This window comes from Meles meles, chromosome 9, assembly GCF_922984935.1.
Source record: "Meles meles chromosome 9, mMelMel3.1 paternal haplotype, whole genome shotgun sequence".
Lineage (NCBI taxonomy): Eukaryota > Metazoa > Chordata > Mammalia > Carnivora > Mustelidae > Meles > Meles meles.
This window is the reverse complement of record NC_060074.1, coordinates 13813257-13834428: the sequence shown is the minus strand read 5'-3', so window position 1 is coordinate 13834428 and position 21172 is coordinate 13813257. Positions and strand designations below refer to the sequence as shown.

Sequence of the window (21172 nt, the reverse complement as noted above, 5' to 3'; positions counted from 1 at the left end):
ACTCTTTTTGGCCATCATCATCAGGATGCAGAAAGCTGGTGCTCTGAGGAAGCACCTTCCTCGGCATTTGAACCTGGCGCTCCAACTCCCATTTGTAACTTACCCCTTTTCTAACCCTGCCTCAAAACTTCCTGTGGATTCTAAGAAAGGATTCCAGCCTCTGCAGCCTCTTGCTAAGGTAACAGTCTCTGCAAAGAAAGGGGAGGGAGGCCAAGCCTTGCTCCTGGTGGGTGGAGAAAGCAAAGGGAACGAGCATAATCAGAAGTCTCTCGCTCCTCTCCCCAGGGCGGGAGGTGGGGGCGAGTACCTTGTTTAACGTCTGGTCCACCCCCACAAATGATGTTTGAGCTATAGTTTGTTTGTTTGTTTGTTTTTTAAGATTTTATGAAGTAATCTCTACACCCAATGTGGGGCTCGAACTTATAACCCCGAGATCAAGAGTCAGGCACTCTACAGACTGAACCCGCCAGGTGCCCCGAGCTAAAGCCTCATCATGTCATTTGGTGTGTATGGTGTTTGATGATGCATCAGGTGACATCATTTACCACTTCCCCATGGCTGCCACCACTATTTAAGGGTCATTCGGTGTGCTCAGCACTGCGCTGATGCAGACATGGTATTGCCTGTCCCTGACGAGCTTATGGCCGTATGATTTTCATGGTGTTGTGATTACCATCATCTCCTGGTCTTCTCCAGCCCCTCTGGCTCTTCCTTCTCATTCCCCAAACACCCCCTTTCCCTCTGCCTGACCCTTCAGGACTGGGGGCCCAAAAGTTCTAGCCTAGTCTTCCTTCTCTTCACATTCTCCCTTGGGTAACTGAATTCACACGGGCGTTTCAAATACCTCTTTACTCGGATTACTTCCAGTTTTGTATTTTTACACCGGACTCTTAAAATCATGGGCTTGTATTTCTGATTCCTTTTAAAATATGTTCATTTAGCTGTCCCATAGATACTGTGATCGCAAAATGTTCCAATCTATACTCACCACTTTCCCCACAGTTCCTCCCCGCTTTCTTTCCTGTGCCAGTGAATGGACCTCCCAGTCACCCACTGGAGATCCACTGGTTTCTCCCTCACAACTCGAATCCCATTACCAACGACTTCCCCTGGACTCTACTACCTACAGGTTCTTTTACAGCTACCCCCTCCGTTCCTTCTCCGTCACCACTGCTCTAGCTGAGACTTAGCATTTGCCTTCCAGAATCTCAACCGTGGCCACATTGCTCCTGATCTCCTTGCTGCATACCTGCTGGTGTAGGGATTGACTGTGTTGTGCATCCGGCAGAGGGACTTGCGTTCGGATACACGGCCAGTTTAATTCTACATATAGTATTTCAAGCAATTTTTAATTTAAATCCTGCCCTATCACTACCCTGTTAAAAATTATCCAATGCCTTCTCTTTGCTTATTGGTCAAAGTCCAAATCCTTGGGCTGACTACAAAGTACTTCCCAATCTGGTCCCCATCTAGCTTCCAGGTTAATCTCCAGCAATGGGCCACCACAAAGCTAACATTCTAGCTTCTTTGAGCAATTTACCTGCTTGGTATAATGTCAAATAATTGACATTCTTGTCAATGGCTTTCTTGTTTCTTTGTGTCAAATTCCTTTGTCTTGAATGTCTTCCCTCTCTTGCTCACTTGGAGAAAGCCCACTCAGTCATATTTGAGACTCAGCTCTGTCTCTCTCAAACAGTCCCTAGATTCCCCAAACTAAGGGGACCTTTCCCCCTTTGTGTTTCCAGAGGCCCCAAGGGATGCTGCTATAATAATACTTTCCAAGTTGTATTATTTATATTTTTCCCCTCTAGACTGCGTTCTTTGAGGGCAGGTATCAATGTCTTATTTATTTGTTTTCAAGATTTTATTTATTTATTTGACAGAGACACAGTGAGAGAGGGAACACAAGTAGGGGGAACAGGAGAGGGAGAAGCAGGCTTCCTGCTGAGCAGGGAGCCTGATTCGGGGCTCAATCCCAGACTCTGGTCGCTTAACGACTGAGCCACCCAGGTGCCCCTCGATGTCTTATTTATTTTTTAATCTCCTAGTCCCCCTGATAAACATTTGCTAAATGAATGAAAAACTGATGCTTGGATACAAAATCAAAGTGAAATAAATTTACTGAACTTTATCCTTAAAAGGTAAACCTACCACAAGAAAGCCTACTTGTGGGTCTTGCTTTTTGCCTTACAGAGATGGGTGGAATAAGACCCTGGCCATGAACGTGGGGGAGGGGCCTACAGGTAGAGCCCTTTCCATGATGTTTGGACTCTTAAGGCTCCTTTTCTTTAGCTGGAAAGGAATATGGCAGGATTTTACTTTAAAAAAAAAAAATTCCTTTTTTTACCTGCTTTTCCTCATTTGCAATTTTTCCTAATTTTAACTACTTTAAGATCATCTAGTCCTCCTCAATAAAAACTAATAACTGCCACCAAATAAATTAAAGATGAGAAAACTAAAAAGAAATGTAGAAACTGGAAGAAACTATTAATGAAGATCAAAGTAGGTTGTGTATCTAAATGAATTTCACCGACTGATTAGGGGGACGGGTTAATAAAGATGTTAATAGTAACTCCCCGGGAGCTTTCCGCAGCCTTGCAGAAGGGCAATGGTAATGAGCCCACTCAGGGTTCACACGGTAGCTCTGGTAAGCCAGGGCTGCCTGGGTCCCAGGATGGGGACTCCACTCACATTGCATTCCAAAAACATGTCACCAAGCTTACAGACTCTAAAACCAAGTCTAATCAGAAGGACAGAATCATTTGGAAATGAACTTGGAGTGTTCATTTTTAGCTGCCCCCCCCCACTCTAGGGCATTGTTTTATTACCATAGCATCATATTTGCCCTTCAGCAGCTGGAAAGCAAGGTGGAATACAGCTGTGAGCATCACCTTGAACTCCAACAGCTCTAGCCATTCTGGAGCTCCCCCTTCCTGGCTAGGTGATCCAAGGCCAGACACATACCTTCCTGAGCCTCAGTGCTCTCATCCGTGAAGTAGGAATGACATCACTGCCCCTAACCAATAAGGCTGCTGTGAATCAAAGTAAAGTAATGTAGGTAAAGTGCTCAACTCGAGCTCGAGCTCAATAAACAGTAGTTATTATTATCCAGAAATAAGGTAGCTAATAACTTACATATAGTTTCTTGGCCAAGTGGGCAGAACAAGGATTATTAGAGACTAGAGGGTGTGATTAGAAGTAGACTTGTACGTTTTCTAACTCCTGGTCTCTGATTTCATTGAGCAAGTGTGTACTGACTTATGACTATGTGCCACTTAGGGGGCACGGATAAATTACTAGAAACCCCACAAGTGGTCAGGTTGCTCTGCAGACATCCGTCTCATTCCTTCTACCATATGAGGCTTGGGGTGAAGTCGACAAAGGGAACACTGATGCCCTCCGTGATGTAGTAGCTTTTACTGGCCACCCATTAGGCAGCTTGTAGACACTGAGGGTTCTGCCAGGGAACAGCCCATGTCATAGCGGGCAGGCTTCTCATGGCATTTTAATTGTGTGTGGGGTGCAGAGTGGAGCCTTCACCGGAAGAGAGAGCCTTAGCAGGTGCCCACACTGGCTTGGGTAGAAATTTGGAAACTGAGGGTCAGCTCTTGGGGACTTAGAATTCAGGCACGGTTGAGGCCCAGGCAAGCAAACACAGAGGTCAGTTCTGGCACAGGGAAGTACGCCTAACACCTCGAGGGAAGTTAAAAATTCCAAGGGAGCTAAACATTAAAAACAGGCAAAGCTTCACGGGGCACCTGGGTAGCTCAGTCGGGTCAACGTCCCACTGGTTTCTGCCCAGGTCATGATCTCATGCGTGGGGAGATGGAGCTCCTCACTCAGCAGGGAGTCTGCTGGAAGATTCTCTCTGTCTGACCCTCCCCCTGTCCCTTCTCATGCTCTCTCTCAAATAAATCAATAAATCTTAAAAAAAAAAAAAAAAAAAAAGGAAGGTATAACTTCAATTCTCACACATCTGCACTGAGTCTGAATCCTGGCAGGTCACCGAAGCAGGGAAGGAACTTCCACACTGAGTCAAACAATGAGAGCTAACTGACTGTGTGCACCTATGGCAGATAAGGTCCAATCATTTCATTTCTTTCTCAGAACCACCCTGCAAAATGAGACAGAGGGATGCTGCATGGCTGATGGGAAGAGAACCAGTCTGGATGCAGAGTGGCTCCTCTGCAAGCTAGGAAATGCCTCTAGGGACCTGCTTCCTTGCACGGAACACAGCACTCCTCAGCGGCACAGCCCCAGGCAGGCAGTACCGAGAAGTAGCAGTTAACGTGTGTTCTGTGCCCGGTGCGGGGGGAACACTTTGAAAAGGACAGGATTGTTCCCATTTTGCAGATTAGGGAATTTCTTCAAGTGCCCCAGGTAGTAAAAGGTGGGGCTTGGACTTGCCATTTTGTGAGGTGCTCATGTCCGTAATTAAAAGCTCTCTTAGCAGTAGTTTCCCCCGCTGAGCCCACTGAAGAACCCCCGTGGCGAACCGCTCATGGGACACGGCGGATACTGTCGCACATCTTACCTTGTGTTCGCCGCAAACGCGCAAAGACCGGCTCACAACCCTTGGAGCCCAAAGCGTGGCAGTTCTTCGCCGTCCCAATAGAGACAAGCCTCGGTTTAGACTGCGGTCATCATCTCCCCCACAGTGCTGTCAGATGAAGAGAAGCTCTCGCACTGGATTTCAGGTCAAAATAAAACATTCCAAGCGTAAGGGGAGATGGCTAGAATGTTCTGTCTGTATTCCACGCGTCTTATTTTTTGCCTCCACCTGGTGGTCAGAGGTTGAAAAAGCAGGCGTCCTCAAGATGACTGGGCGTCCCCAGGAGCCGTTTGCCTCTGCTTTCTAGTACCGATTCTGGGTCCCCACAGAGCTTTTAGGGCTGATTTTCCGACTTTTGATTTGCACTAAGTTCCTCCAGGGGAGAATCTTTCCATGTGCATGGTTCTTTCCCGGGGCTGGAAGAACCAGGATAATCCCGGATGTTTCCCTGCCGCTGAACTCATGTCACAAATCAGGCATGATTTTCAGCAGATATTTCTTTAAGTTTGAAGGCCTCTGCAGACTCTGTGCCCTTCTTAATGGGAACATCAAAGAGCCAGGAACGAAATGCTTTGCTCGCACATCAGGACCTAATTGCCAATTTGGCAAACGCATGGACTAGTGTCATGCACTGTTATTTCTAAATCCTCTCCTGTCCTTGACCCCCAGTATCTAGATGTAAACTTGGAACCATTAGTGGAGAAGGAGAAAGTCTTCTGGTGCCTCAAATGGAATTGAGAGGGATTTAAACTCCGTGCTTTTGAGGGTAGTGAAATGAACCCAGCAGTCCATTAATGCTAGGATTGGAGCTCGCACAGCATGAGCGCTTTCAAAATCCATGTTTAAGGAAGCAAACAGCCATGGCAGGCCCTTTCATTGGAGCAGAAGGAGTTGGATGAAACAATCAATGACACGTTAAAAACCACAACTGGGCTGCAATCATGTGGGCACACACACACAAAAAAGTTCTTCTTTATCCACAGAATCTTTGCATCTAATGAGATGGTGACTGGACAACCTCCAGAGGAATAAGGGCTCCGTTTACTTGCACTGAGAAACGTCTAAATATTTAGCTGTTTCTCCGAAAAGCCTTACATGATTCTGTAGCAAACTGGTCTCTAAGGTATGATCTTATTAGCTCTATATTGCCATTGGAACATCTATTTAAAGAGAATTTGGAAAAGAAGGAAGATACTACCCCGAAAGTACAAAGGTTAGCTTTTTTTTTTTTCTTCTTTCCAAATGAACTGTTGTCTATGTCCTCCAAATACTTAGTTTAGGTCCAATCCCATGAGGATTAATACTTTCTCTTAATGGTTTCCAAATGGTTCTCCATTTCTTATATACGTGTTATTCCTGTTGGTTTTAGTGGGATTCAAAGTGCTTGAGGCTCAAAAGGGGAGGGGCTCCTGAGTGCATTTTGCGGTGTGCGGGCGGGTGCGGGTGGGGTTGGGCAGGGGGTGGGGGGGAGAGGGGGGAGAAAGCTAAGAGAGCTGGGGAACTTCGTAAAATGTCTATATGGGTTCACCCTTTAAATTCACACTACAGTCTTGTGTGAGCAGATTTTAGCCAAGACCAATATCCAGTTTGCTTTAAGCTTCCGGAATCCTCTCTGCCATAAACCTAGTACATCCCCAATAAGGCATCAACTGGGACTTCACCCTCTCCAGACTTTCTGGTAGTAGAATCCCCTCCAGCAACGTTGCTGTTTATTATTGCTTCCTATGGACTCTTTTTAAGGATCACCAGAACGCACGCCGCCACCCCTCCCCCGGCGGGAGGCCAGCGCAGCCCCTGTTCACCTCCAGTTTGATTAATGTGTCTTGGCTAATTGTGTGAAAGATGGCAGGCCTTTAGCAAGTGTGACCAGTTTATTGTTCAGCCAATCACAGGCGCCTCAGTTAGCATGCGAAAAGGGGGTGTTTTGTGTGGGGGGGGAGAGGGTGAGTGTTCTGGCGGCTGAGTCAAAGGCAGAGCATTTTGGGGGGTCACAGAACAACACCCACTTCTTTGAGGGGATGTTACTATGCTCTACTAAACCTGTAAACCTCGTACTCAAAGCACTTTTTTTCTCCTCCCTCTTTTTTCAAGATCTTTTTTTCCCATGGTGCGAGCAGGCAAGCCACTGGCTACCATGCAGATGGAGTTCACGTTCCAGGGTTTTTAATATTTCACTTTTATATTTCTGTTAGAGAATGATCCTGCTGAGAGTCTGGGAATCTGTGCTCGTCAGAACCCCCTTACTGACACTTGGATATATTGCTCTGAAAGCTATCCCAGGAGAAAAGATTAAACAAAAAAAAGCCTACTTTTCAAAGCCTACTTCTCAATCTGCCCACATCAAAATAAGACAACTGGCCCTTTGAAGTAGAGACACAGAGTTCTCAGGCAGCTTGCTTCAAATGGGGGGGAGGGAGGGAGGGAGGAAGGAGGGAAGGAAGGAAAGAAAGAAAGAAAGAAAGACAGAAAGAAAGAAAATAGCCTAGTGTCCGAAATTGTATACCTCTTTTCCCTTTCCCAGATTTAACCAGGCACAAGAGTCTGAAGTGATGGCCAGAAAAACCACAACCCTGCTCCTCAGTGCCCCAAGAAAACAGGTAATTGGCCAGAGGAACCTGTCCGGGTGGGTCAGCACCAGGTGTTTTTTTAAGCCCGTACAAACAAACTGTGTTCCCCTTCTAGACTCAGTACAGACAAGGTCTGGGAAAGGGGAGAGTAGGCCTACATGGACACTGGATGGTTTTCCCAAGTTTTGAGCTCTTGGCTCCCTCAAATTAGAATATGGTTCAGTTCGAAGTTTGGGAATTCTCACTGCTACTGAACGAAAAGGAAAGGAATGGAGGTCTCATCTAGAATGGCGTTAACTGTTCTCTGTGATATTTTTCTGGCTCCCATCCGCTCCTCTTTTCTCTTCGCCCCTGGAGTTCAAGGGTGTGGAAGCAGCAGCGGCTGCTCCGTGATGGGGGTGAGAGGGGAGTCGCTCAAAGGGACTTCGCCACTGACATAAGGGGATGGTCCCAGAACACAGATGATGGCCCTTTTTAAAACATAGTCCTTATGAGTGACTTATCAGTGGTACTGACCCCATGCTGAAGATACGCTGGAATTTTAAGATTCACAGATACAGAGTTAGACATGTTCATTGTAGTTAAGGAAGGGTTACAACTCCCTTTCTTTCATAAGCTTAGCTTGGCCCCAAACCCATGGAAGCGAGGCTCACGAATGATCACCCCTCTGCCCCCGGTAAGGAGAGCTGGTGAGAGAGTGGATGAATGTGTACTAACCCAAGTCTCAGAGCTCCAAGAACGTACCAGATCCATCTGCGCAGACCCAACATGTAATACAGTACCTGGCAGATAGTAGGTGTTCAAATTTTTTGGACTTATTTGAATTCAATTGAATCCCTACTAGAAAAAACAATGCAAAGTATGAACCCTATTGATGTTGGGCCTGGAGAATTCTCTTCATAAATAAAAAATTGCACATTACTTTGAAATGACAGCAAAATGAAAAATGCAACATATTTCTCGCTGTTTTATTGGGACCCAGTTATCTTATTTAGCACAGAATCTGGCAGGGAAGTGTTTTGAACAAGTTTCTATCATTATTGTTCTCACCAAGGCATTCTCTGTTAAGGATCACTGCTTATTTGCCTGAACCGACCTGAAACCTAAACGTTTCAAGTTTGGAGGAACAGCATATGCTCCCCAAGGCAGATTTGTATCGACAACATCTAAATTGTTTTTTTCCGACCCATCTGTGACCCTAAACTTCCGCTTGCATCCTGGTAGGAAGCGGAGGAGGTCCATTTTCTCCTGGAGAGGATGGTGGGCAGGGGAGAGGTAGAGACAGGCAGGGTGGAAAAATAGAACCGGGTTCTCCTAGAGACCATGGCAACTGGAGACAGAGCTATTACAGACTAGACCATGGTCTCCACAAGAAGTCTATTCTTTTTCCTGCTTCAGACCAAAAGGCAAAGACACTATTCCAAGCCTTGTGGCCAGAGTGGCATTTTTCTCAGGGGCTACACTCAAACAAAATAGTTAGAAATGGTAAACTATTTGTAAAATGACCCTGAGGCCCTTTAGCAATGTGTATGAGCATTCCTAAGGCAGCTGAAATGACCTAAGCTTGCTGTAGGGTTTTCATATTCCTGGTGAGTTCAATGTATAGCTCTTTGAGCCAAGTAAAAAGTATTACATGCTGGAGGAAAGAAGAAAAAAAATCCTTGGCCTCTTATCTCTTTTGTTATCCTCTTTAACTGCCTTTTTAATCTCCCTATAATTTCTTGCTTTCATGAGACCCTTCTAGGATAATCTCATACCAAAGTTAGTAATGACAACAGTTTGGGGAAAGTCCATATTTAGTGATGGGTCAGTATGAGAATATAAAGACTAGAAAATCTGACTTGAGTGATAATCACCCCAATCTGGTCCTTATCTGTACACATCTACCTCCCCTTTAAACCTGCAGCAAGACTCCAGCTCTGGTGTGGTGGTCACTTGCCTCCTCAGCCTCTCTTACAGTCCTTCATCCTGCAGCTCACTGCTTATCTCTTTCCTTCTGTCTCAACATCCTTGAAGTCACTACTGGGTAATCTGGTCTCTCTGACATAGCTTTGGGACCATTCCTCAAAGACTTCCCCCATGGGCAACACTTCTAACACTTCCAAGTCCATTCCCAGGATCCAGTCTTGGAGGATCAAATGGGTGATGAGAAAGACCAAGTGTTAGGTCCAGAAACAATGTAATCTAGAGACATCTCAGTAATCTAGAGACATCTTACCTGTCCTGTCCTAGGTCTAATGAGGCTTGACTTCCCCTCTGTTGTATCAGCTTTCTTTTTAGAGTTTATGGGGTAAAATAACCTAGCAAATAAAATCAGTAAGAGTCATGGGACTCAAAAATGAGACCATCTTTTGAGTTCTTTTGAGCCAGTGGGTATCTGGAAATCGATGCAGAATCCACAGTGATAGTTATTCCAAATTAGTATGCAGCTTGCTACTGATGTTGTACAGAGTTGGAGAACTGATCTAACATTAACTACTATTTCAGTATCCTTCTTATAAAAGGATTATCAGGGAATATATGAATCTAAAAATTCATCTACCTATCTTCATGTTGAGTTAACAATAAAAGAAGGGCACCGTGTCTGTGTAGCAAATGCTTCCCACATTGTTAATTTTCAGAGCACTCAGAAGCTCAAATTGGTATTACCTGGATTGTAGTTAGGTAGTTTGGAAACTCCAGGCCAGGTATCCTCTGTAGGGACTCCCAACACCTATGTAAAGCCAAAGAAAGACAACGAAAGATGAGGAGGGAGACATAAAGGACAGATTGGGGGGAGGGAGTAGGGAAGAATTCATTTTATACATCACATTATGCCAGCTGAAACACATATGAAAGAAACTTCAGTGTTTCCTACATTCACAACTTCATGGACAAAACTGCAGTGTTATTCTTAAAGTCCTGTGATGGTTAACTTTATGTGCCAACTTGACTGGGAAGAGGGATGCCCAGATAGCTAGTAAAATATTATTTTGGGGTGTGTCTATGGGGATGTTTCTGGAAGAGATTAGTATTTGAATCGGTAGACTGAGTAGAGAAATATGCCCTCTTCAGTGTGGGTGGACATCACCTAATTGATTGAGGGTCCAGATAGGACAAAAATGTGGAAAAAAGGCAAATTCCTTGTCTCCTTGAGCTGGGACATCCATCTTCTCCTGCCCTCAGACATGGGAGCTGCTGGTTCTCTGGCCTTCAGACTCTGGGACTTACACCAGTGTCCTCTCAGCCTCCATAATCACCAGAGCCAATTCCCTTAATAAATCTCCTCTTATATATCTCTATACATCCTACTGGTTCCGTTTCTCAGAAGGACCCAAATATAGGCCCGAGCCTGTGTCTCCACTAACTTACTTGTTATTCTGAGGCAGATCATATAGCTTTGCTTAAAGTCATAGTCCCATCACTAAATCTCTATGGCATGGTCACCATATAACAGGGTGCTATTTTGGGAGTCGGAGATCTAAAGAGGCAGGAGTGACTGTCCCTCTGCCTTACACTAGATGAAATAAACACACACACACACACACACACACACACACACACACACACACATACATCAATGTAGCCTGAATTATGCCTCAGCATGAACATTCAGCTGTTCCCCAATGTGCTCAAATTAAAAAGGATTCAGATTATGGACCCTTACATAGTGGAACATTAGCTAAAAATGATCCCAAACCTAACCCTAATCCTTCCTACCAAATTCATCTCAACTTGTTCTCTTGGTGGCCTGGAAGCTTGGAATATGGTATTTGGCTTTTAACTGGTGGATAGTAAAAATAACAACATCACTTGGAAAAGAGCTTACTTATGCTTTGGATTACCAAATGGAAGCTCCATATGAAAATAAAAGTCTTTGAGAGTACAGAGTCAAAACACTTCAGATGTGGGATGGTGTTTTTTCCATGAGTTCTGTTGTAGGCATCATTTCACCATTCTTTTCCTATAACCATAAAAGCCCAATGTCAGTTATCTCTGGGAGCTAGAATAACATTGTTTCTGTGAAATATTAGGGAAATACTGGTAGCTTTTACTACACCATTATACAATGTAATTCTTCTTAGAAGCCCATCTCAACATAACTCTTTCTAGAAGCATCTCTCATAGAAAAAAATCTAATAAATTCAATTGCAAAATGCTGGGTATAGATGCCAGCCCAATTGTTATGGCAGGAAGTCAATTGCCCAACCATGACTAATAATAATCAATGACGAATCCGGAATCTTAATGTCTACCAGCTTACTGACTAGGACTCTGATTGAGAGGTACATTTGGTGTTGCCTACTAAGATCGTCCTCAAACAAAAGACACTGAAGTGTTATTTTTCTCTCATACAATAAAAAAATCATGCCACCCAGGAAAATCTATCTTTGATCCATTCCCTAAACAAACTGAAAACCTACTGAGAGGATTATAGGCTTTTCCTATCAACCACGCTGAGCCTGAGGGAACACTAAGAATCCTGGAATCCATTTGGAAAAACCAACTGGATTAATTCTTCTTTTGTGGGAGAGGGCCAGAGGATGGGAAGCTGATTCTTCTTTTTGAACCCACCATCGTCTGTATTTGCACAGATGTGCATGGAAACAAGTGATTTACATGCACCCATATGTCTTCTGGGGGTTGGCGAAGCACAATGAAAAGAAAGCAAAGGTAAGGAAGAAAAAGCAGCAAAGGAAATAAATAGCAAAACCACATCCATATTCTCTCGAACGGGATAGTTCCTAGAATTATTGGTTACTTTGTATTATGTTTAATTTAAGCCAACAAAATGAGTACCAAACATTTAAAAATATTATACTGAAACCTTTCAGCTGGAGATTTTCCACATTTAAATAAAACTCCAATATCCTTTATTTGGAAATTTGATGCTCAGTTTCTATTTGAAAGCTATTGAATTCGTTTTCACTTGAGAAAATTACCAAATCTCCACTTCACTGTCTGGGAAACTGAAAACCAGAAATTGTTGATCTACTCCCTCCCTGAAGGCTTTTAAAAGGCAGCAAGTGAGTGCTATGTTTGAAATCATAGTGGGCTGCACAGGGCTGTTTTCCGCCTTTGTTGGAATGGAAACCGAAGGCGTTTTGATTAATGAATTTAAAGTCTGCATAGTTTATTTTATTCTGGTTTTAGAACGGCATCTGGGATTATTTGCTAAAAACACTTATTACAAGGATCAGATTCCTAAAAACTTGATCAGGAAGAAGTGAGAGTTATTCAGATGAAAACACACGCATGCACACACGCGCGCGCGCGCACACACACACACACACACACAGAGGCATTTTAGAAAGATGGTAAAATAAAGATTCAGGGTTTGTCATTACGTCTTTGTTTCTAAGAGTGAGGTCTCAGGAGGAGTGTAAAGGACATTTGTGGTTAAAGGTTGGGAGAGTAGAATGGACCCATTGCTTTCCAAAAGGCAATTCCTACATCAAATATGGAACCCCAAAATAACTTTCCTATTTTCATCTGTGTAGACCACGTTTAATGAAACAGTATTTCAGGATTTGTCTGCAATGTTGAAGTTTCTACCCTGCTCGAACTGTAGTAGCATAAAAGATAACACACTGTTGAATGTGACCGGCTCTCACTTTGTCCTTAGAACTTGGAACTGTGGTTTTGTTAATAAAACTGTGTCTACACTTCAAAAAAAATTTTTTTAAAGATTTTATTTATTTATTTGACAGAGAGAGACACAGCGAGAGAGGGAATACAAGAAGGGGGAGTGGGAGAGGGAGAAGCAGGCTTTTCACAGAGCGGGGAGCCTGACACGGGGCTCGATCCCAGGACCCTAGGATCCTGACTTAAGCTGAAGGCAGATGCTTAATGACGGAGCCACCAACGTACCCCTCTGCCTCACACCTGTAAAGCAGTTCCAGAGAAGCCGAATTTCCTCACCTATGCACAAAACCCCCACTCTGGCCATGTTTCCCAAGAAACCCCTTATCAGAAGCTCTTAGAGAGAACGCGCCAGATGCCCGCTTGAAGCAAGCAAACTTAACAGGGAGCAGGATCCAGGATAACAACGGTTCGTTTAAAACACTTTGACATATACTACAGCATGGATGAACCTTTAAAATATAAGTGAAATAAGCCAGACGCAGAAGACAAATCCTATAGGATTCCACTAATATGAGAGACCTGGGATAGGCAAGTTCATGGAGACAGAAAATTGATGAGAGCTTATCCAGGGGCTGGAAGGAAGGAAGATGGGGAGTCAGTGTTTCATGGGTATAGAACTTCTGCTTTAGGTCATGAAAATGTTTTGGAACTGGTTGGTGGTGATGGTTGCACAACAAGGTAAAGGAACTCAATGAATCATAGTCTTAAAATTGGTTAGAAGGCAAATTTTATGTCTATTTTACCACGATGAAAAAAATAACCAAAAAAAAGAAAAATAAACAGATGACTATAATATGTGGCATACAAACTGCAAGAGAGGAAGAAGGAAGTGCCTCATGGTACAAAAGAGGTAGGGATAGGGGCGCCTGGGGGGCTCAGGGGTTAAAGCCTCTGACTTCAGCTCAGGTCATGATCCCAAGGTCCTGAGATCGAGCTCCGCATCGGGCTCTCTGCTCACCAGGGAGCCTCCTTTCCCCTCTCAATCTCTGCCTGCTGCTCTCCCTGCTTGTGCTCACGCTCTCGCTCTCTCTCTCTCTCTCTCTGTGTCAAATAAATAAATAAATAAATAAAATCTCCAAATGAGGTAGGGATAGTGAGTCAAGAAATGGAACCACAAAAAACAAAACAAAAACAAAACAAAACAAAAAAACAAAAACAAAACAAAACAAAAAAGAAATGGAACCACACAGAGAAGCACCTTCACACCTTAGGAACATGCTTTTGGAAGAGCATGATTAATACTTCTCTCACACTAACTGATAAAGGTTAAGCCTTTATCAGAGTTTCACGGAACTTTCGTGTCTTGTCTTCAGTTGACAAGGACCCAGGGCCAAATATCCGATAGAGTCAGAGCTGAGGGTGGTGAGGCAGGGATGTGCTTGAGCAGTAGCGGCAGAAATTGTCCTGGGAGGCTGAGAAAATCACAACAGGGAGCAGGTGCATTCAGGGGCTGCTGTAAGACAACCGCAGTTTCCTGACGGCACCTCCGTTGCCAAGGTGTCTACACCTGCGGCAAATCCCATGGTTTCCGTAGCCTTAATACACGGCGTAAAATCTCAAAGCAGATGGACTAGTTCATGGTCTCTAAAGCAAAGTTGGCTCAAAGTTTGAATTGTAGGTATTTCTTCTTCCTCAGAGAAAATTCTTCTCTTACCTCCCAGATCTTCTCCAGCTGTTCGAGGATGCTGGAAACTCCAGGAAACAAAGGTTCACCCTGGAACATTTCAATAAAGATGCAGCCTGCGCCCCTAGCAAAGGAAACAAGAGTCAGCCAGGCAAGTTCAAGGAAACCATACATGCGAAACTGAACTACTAGTATTTCTCCACCCAGCAAATATTTGGGGGGAGTTAAAAGGGGCCACATGCTATTAAAAGGCTTGGGGGGGGGGGGAGAAAAGTCAGAACAGCCAGCAACTCTTAGTTAAAATGATACGCAACCAGGATTTAGGAAGCCAGTAAAGACAGCAAACGTTTCAGCTCATTTAAGTTCATTATCCTTTTTATTAGAAGTACTGAGTCTCCAAATTGAATGCTGTCTTGCATGGATTCTAAGATGTTCTCGAAAGAGGCTCTGTTAGCGTAAGTAAGGACTAAGAAGGAAAACTCCTCCAAGTGAAACCATGACACCATCAGAATGTTCCTTTTACAGCGAGTGGAAGGGCTATTATGACTTTAATTAGACAGATGATTTTATCACATATCATACTTGTATGCCACAAATGGAACATTTAAGTGAAATAAATTGGTTTGGGTTCTCCTATAAGTTTTTCACATTCAGCATTTGACTCAGACCCTTTGATGTCTATGTTTATCCATGGGATCATCCTCTATATCAGGGGTTTGATGACGAAGCATTTCTTAAAATAATCCATAAGAAAACTAAGAGTCCTCGGTGCTGGGCTCCTAGGCTGACCTTGCCATTACGTGGGGCTAACCTACTTTTGATTCCTGCTTAAAGAATGTTACTAAACATGCCTCGTGCACTCCCTCTCCATAACCGTTTGGTTCCTAGTTAAAAAAGAAGGAAAAAAAAAACGAAAGAAAGCTCTCCTTTCTGCAAGACTTTCTTCCAAGTCACTGACGCCCATTCTGCAACTTTTGATGCTGGCATTTGATGTTCACACGTGGCAATGGTAGCTGTGGTCCCAGCTGCAGCCTGGCTGGTGGGCTGGCTAAGACTCTACTGATTATAAGGTACATCCTGATTTAGCCTAGAGTGCGCCTCTCAAAATAGATGAAATAGGGTGAAATAGAAAATCTATTTCCTGTGGAGTCAAACTGGAGGGTAATTCCTGAGGGACAGTGAGGGTAAGATTTATCTTGCTAATAATACACATTTTTATTCATATAAGTCTTTTGAGAGATAAAAATGGTCCAGGTGATGGATTACAGTGATTATCCTCGTGGTCCTATCCTTTGACTCCAAATGCTTTGCACTTATAACGCATAATTTCGCAAATTCCCTTAATCATCCTGACATTTTCTTATGCGGCATGATAAAGAAGGATAGTTAAGTAAAACATTTTATTAGAGATGATCATGGTATTAAAAATTTATTATCAAGTTCATTTTAAATCTGGTCTTTAATATTATTCATATGCATTTATTACATATGATAACTTTTCATTTTCTCCTTCGGGTTGCAGACACAGGCCATATAATTCAGTTTATTATTTTTTAAAAGATTTTATTTATTTACTTGACAGAGACAGAGACAGCGAGAGAGGGAACACAAGCAGGGGGAGTGGGAGAGGGAGAAGCAGGCTTTCCACAGATTGGGGAGCCCGACACGGGGTTCAATCCCAGGACTCTGGGATCGCTTAACGACTGAGCCACCCAGGCACCCCTATAATTCACTTTAAATTGCTTGTGGAGAAGAAAGCAGATTTCTTGGTAAAAAAACTTAAGAGTAATTATTACTTGTGTCTGGTTTGAGGATAGAATTCATATTAAAAAGAAAATTGTGGGGCATCTGGGTGGCTCAATCGGTTAAACGCCTGCCTTTGACTCAGGTCATGATCCCAGGGTCCTGGGATTGAGCCCCACTTTGGGCTTCCTGCTCAGCAGAGAGCCTGCTTCTCCCTCTTCCTCTGCCTCTCCCCCCAACTCATGATGAGTGCTCTCTTGCCCTCTCTCAAATAAGTAAAATCTTTTAAAAAAGAGAAAAAATGAACATTGAAATATCATTGTATCTTTTCCTGTCAAAAAAACATAAACAACTGTTTTCATGACCTAATATTTGGTTTGCATTTAAAATAACCCTCTGGCTTATTTTTAGAATTTTGCACAAATGTAAATAAAAGGTAAGACATTATTGGCAATATTTAAAAAGTCAGTTTGGATACAGTGGCCACCATATTTATTTTTAAATTATTTTTCATGTATTATAGACATCTTGATATGTGCTACAAGAATTCTGCTCAGACAAATATGACTTAAGAATCTGGCAAATGGTATCTTGAGGGGAATTTTTAGAATTAGAGCTCCTCATTAGCTTGTATTTTAAAATCCATTTCTTCCCCTTGTCTTTAAAGCAACAGATATAAAACGTGTGAGTTAAACAATAATATGAAGAAGAATAAAAGTAATAGAAAACTGTCAGATGGTGAAAAACCATCCTGATTGTTAGCAATGGTCAGTTATGAGATAAGCCAACTAGGAAACCGACTTGGTGAATGCCGCCGAATGGCTACCACCCACTGCCCCTGATGCTCTCTCTCTCTGTGCTTGAAAGATATCAAACCATTTCATTTTGAAATGAAAAAAAGGTGTGTGTGTGTAAAACATACATGCAAATATATATTAACTGCTATGAATCAAAATGGAAATGTGCTGGTTTTCTAAAACTGGAGCCAACCCTCCATACAGTACCCTAACACCTACCAGAAATGCCAGGGGCTCACAAATCACTAGGAGGCCTGATGGTATTTGGAAACAAGGTTCAAAACCAAGGTCATGACCAGGTTTAAACCTGCAGTTTACTTTTTCCCTCTCTTCAAACTGTTTTCGTCACTTGGGAAAAACTTGTTACTTTTTCATCCTAATGGCTGTAGGAGACCAAGAAGGAAGTCCTTTTGTTAGCAACTTCTTAGTGTCCTTTGTCTTCTACTCCACTGGGACCGTGTACAAAATTAGGTAAAATAGTGGAGAAATCTGGACATTCGGGCCATTAGGCAAGTAGTACAAGGTATTCGTGGTACAGAATAATAGGCTAACATTTGGTTGAAATTCTTTTTTTGCATTTGTGTGGTTGGTGCTTTAGTGGCATTCTCTTGAGTCTTTGTTTTTAAGTTTCACCTAGGGGTAACTTTCTCAGATGGGTGCCTGGGTGGCTCAGTGGGTTAAGCCTCTGCCTTCAGCTCGGGTCATGATCTCAGTGTCCTGGGATCAAGTCCCGCATCGCGTTCTCTGCTCAGCGGGGAGCCTGCTTCCTCCTCTCTCTCTGCCTACTTGTGATCTCTATCTGTCAAATAAATAAATAAAATCTTTAAAAAAAAAAACCTTTCTCAGCTAACAAATATAGAGTCTAAGGCTGCTTGTTTATATTTTTAATATTTATGTACATATATATATATAGACAGAGTGTGTTTCTGTGTGTCTGTGCGTGTGCGCACGCACACATGGGTGCCCATGTGCTTACTTGGACACTTGCAAGACAAACAAAATTCCTAAATCAATCGTATTTCAGTACCTGGAATATCCATAAGTACCATAGATATCAATGCATTGGTAAGAAAGTAAACCCATGCACTCTGAGTTTGAAGAGCAAAAGACGCTTTCTAGGAGTAAGCATTGTTCTTTAAAAACTATACAACTCATCTTATCTTTTTCATTTGTTCTTCAGAGCTATTGTATTTTTTAATTTGGTTGTAAACTAGTCGAGTGGCTATTGTCTATTTTGTCCACCCGCAGCTTAACCTTAAGCAAACATTTAAAATATTCTGAATATTTAGGTCCAGTTAGGAAACTGGCTCCTATTCCCTTTTACTCCTCTGTTTTGCACTTAAATCTTCATCCTGTGGCTTTTCTTACCTCTCCTTCTTACCCTTCCTATCCTTAGGTTCTCAGAGGATTTCTGCTCTGTGGCCATATCCTGGGGGCAGTCCATGCAAATGAAGGGGAGCTTCCTTTGCAAGGTAAAAAAGACCCTATGGTGCCAACCGGCTAATCCTTCCAGAAAGGAGAGATGCGCTGGGTCACTATTGCTCCAACTGTGGCTCTTCAGTCAAGTTAGAAGAAACAGCTTATATGTTTTCTGCTTTTTCTGGCGTTCTTCCTAACCTTTTCTCTATTCTGAGCATGAACAAATTCTTCCGTAAGAGAGGAGAAGATTCTTCAAATTCCTTAGGCAGTCTCTGGGGAAATCAACCATCTCAGGAGTTAGGTTTTTGAGAGGTGTGAAGAACATACAAAAAGGTTTTTGGGAGAAATGAATCAGTATATCATTTTTTCACTTTTGAAATTAATTCAGAACAACATAACATATGACAGTGACATGACAATTCCATTTGCTTTTCCCTGGGCCACTCTTTATATGTGGAAGTTTGCAGTAGGAACTTTGTAATCTCTCAGGCAGGAACAAATTTTCATAGTCCTAAAACCAGCAGCTGCCTGCAATCAGTTTTGAATAGTGCACATTGTGTGCCAAAATAAATCCTTCTTTAAAACCCAGTTTACCCCAATGTGGATAAACCTTGACAACATTATGCTAAGTGAAATAAACCAGATGCAGAAGAAAAATATCGTATGATTGTACATATAAAAAGTACCTAAAAAGACTTAGATTCATGGAGACGGCAAATAGAATAATGGATCTCAGGGGCTGGGGGAAGAGAGTAAGAGGCAGTTTTTGTTTAATGGGTATAGAGTTTTAGCTTGGGATGATGAAGAGTTTTGGAGATGGATAATGGTGATGGTTACACTACAATGTGAATGTACTTAATGCCATTGAATTGTACATTTTAAAATGGTTAAAGTGGGATGCGTGGGTGGCTCAGTTGGTTGAATGGCAGTCTTCGGCTCAGGTCATAATCCCAGCGTCCTGGGATGGAGTCCCACAGCAGGCTCCCTGCTTGGTGGGGATCCTGCTTCTCCCTCTTCCTCTGCCTGCCACTCTGCCTGCCTGAGCTTGCTCTCTCTCTCTCTCTCTCTGACAAATAAATAAATAAAATCTTAAAAAAAAATAAAATGGTTAAAGTGAGTGTGTGTGTGTGTGGCTCAGTTAGTTAAGCATCTAACTCTTATTTATTTATTTATTTATTTATTTGACAGATCACAAGTAGGCAGAGAGGCAGGGAGAGAGAGAGGAGGAAGCAGGCTCCATGCTGAGCAGAGAGCCGGATGTGGGGCTCGATCCCAGGACCCTGGGATCATGACCTGAGCCGAAGGCAGAGGCTTTAACTCACTGAGCCATCCAGGTGCCCCTAAGCATCTAACTCTTGATTTTGGCTCAAGTCATGATTTCAGGCTCATGGGATGGAACCCTGTGTCAGGCTCTGAGCTCTGTGGGGAGTCTACTTGAGGACTGTCTCCCTCTCCTCCTCTCCTCCCTCATACTCTCTCTTTAAAATAAATAAATGAATAAATCTTAAAAAAATAAAATGGCTAAAATGATAAACTTTATGTTATGTGTATTTTAACACAATACAAAAAAGTAAAAACAATAACAAAATGGGGTAGTTATCCTAAAACATTGAGTTTTTTCCCTGAAGTTGCTAATGGAATCTTTTAAGGTCTGAAAAGGTGGCAGAAAGAAAGAAGAAACGATGATGCAGAAAGAGAGAGGTTGGTTTTAACTGCTAGGAATAACCAGTATGTCCTACTTGTGTGTTTTCCAGAATCTAACTGTTCGTTCTGGGCTCCCACTGATGCTGATGTCCCCTGGGCTCACTGTCATGAGAGGCTCTGGCACTCTATGGTATCATTAGTTTCTTTTAGACAAAGGCTCTAATGTTCCCCCATGGTCAACTGCCTCTTAAAATGCACTCAGCCTGGGGCGCCAGGGTGGCTCAGTCGGTTAAGTGTCTGACTCTTGATTTCAGCTCAGGTTGTGATCTCAGAATTGTGAGATCTGGGCTTGGAGCCTACTTAAGATTCTCTTCCCAGTAGGTAGATAGATAGATAAAAAACATTCAGCTTGTACCCTATGGGGTTTCGTGGCCTAGCACAATAGGATTCCCCCCCTTTCCTTCCTTTGTCAATTGGAAATCTTCTCCCTACTCACTTCCGCTTTTACCACTCTGAAAAGAAAAAAAAAAATGGGGGAAGAGGAATTGCAGCGTACACACTCTGATACCTAACAATTATGTAGAGAGTGAACAAAGAACAGTAAACTCAATGAAAGGGGCCTATTGCTCTATTTTTATATTACTTTTTGAGTTTTACTGGGAAAACAGTAATAATAGAATGAATAAGGGTAATGACAATAATTTTAACTTACAATTGGATTTCTATTTTGTGTTATCATTATTCATGGTTAAATTCATGAAACACCAATGAAATAACATTTTGTACATGTAAGGGATATGTAGCTTAAGGCAGACTTGAAGAACTGGTAGGCGAGCTGAAGAAATTACCCAGAATGCAGCACGGAAAGTTAAGAAGACAGGAAATACGAAAGAAAGGATAAGAGCTGTGGGTTATAGGAAAACACAGTCTGACAGTCTTTCATTGGAGCTCCAGAAAGAGAGAGACGGGAATAGAGGCAACATTCAAAGAGGAAACGACCAACTAAGGACATGATTCATAAACAGAAGAAGCACAGTATATACTAAGCAGGGTAAGTGAAAAGAAACCCACACCAGGCACCTTCAGTGAAAACTCTATAAGAATAAAGGTCATGCTCCACATCACTCAGCATCAGGGAAATACTAAACAAAACCGCAATGAGATATCACCTCACACCAGTCAGAATGGCTAAAATTAACAA

At 42.7% G+C, this 21172-nt stretch overlaps 1 protein-coding gene across 3 annotated transcripts in view; it reads right to left on the bottom strand.

Annotated features, from left to right (window-relative positions):
- Positions 1–21172, bottom strand: part of CDK15 (cyclin dependent kinase 15) — an 82376-nt gene that overhangs the window by 25641 nt on the left and 35563 nt on the right. For all 3 annotated transcript variants that reach the window (XM_046018067.1, XM_046018068.1, XM_046018069.1), the window contains exons 9-10: positions 14399–14492; positions 9769–9832 (exon numbers count right to left, since the gene is read on the bottom strand). In XM_046018067.1, coding sequence (XP_045874023.1) covers positions 9769–9832; positions 14399–14492 — 158 coding nt within the window. The remainder of the gene's footprint in view (positions 1–9768; positions 9833–14398; positions 14493–21172) is intronic.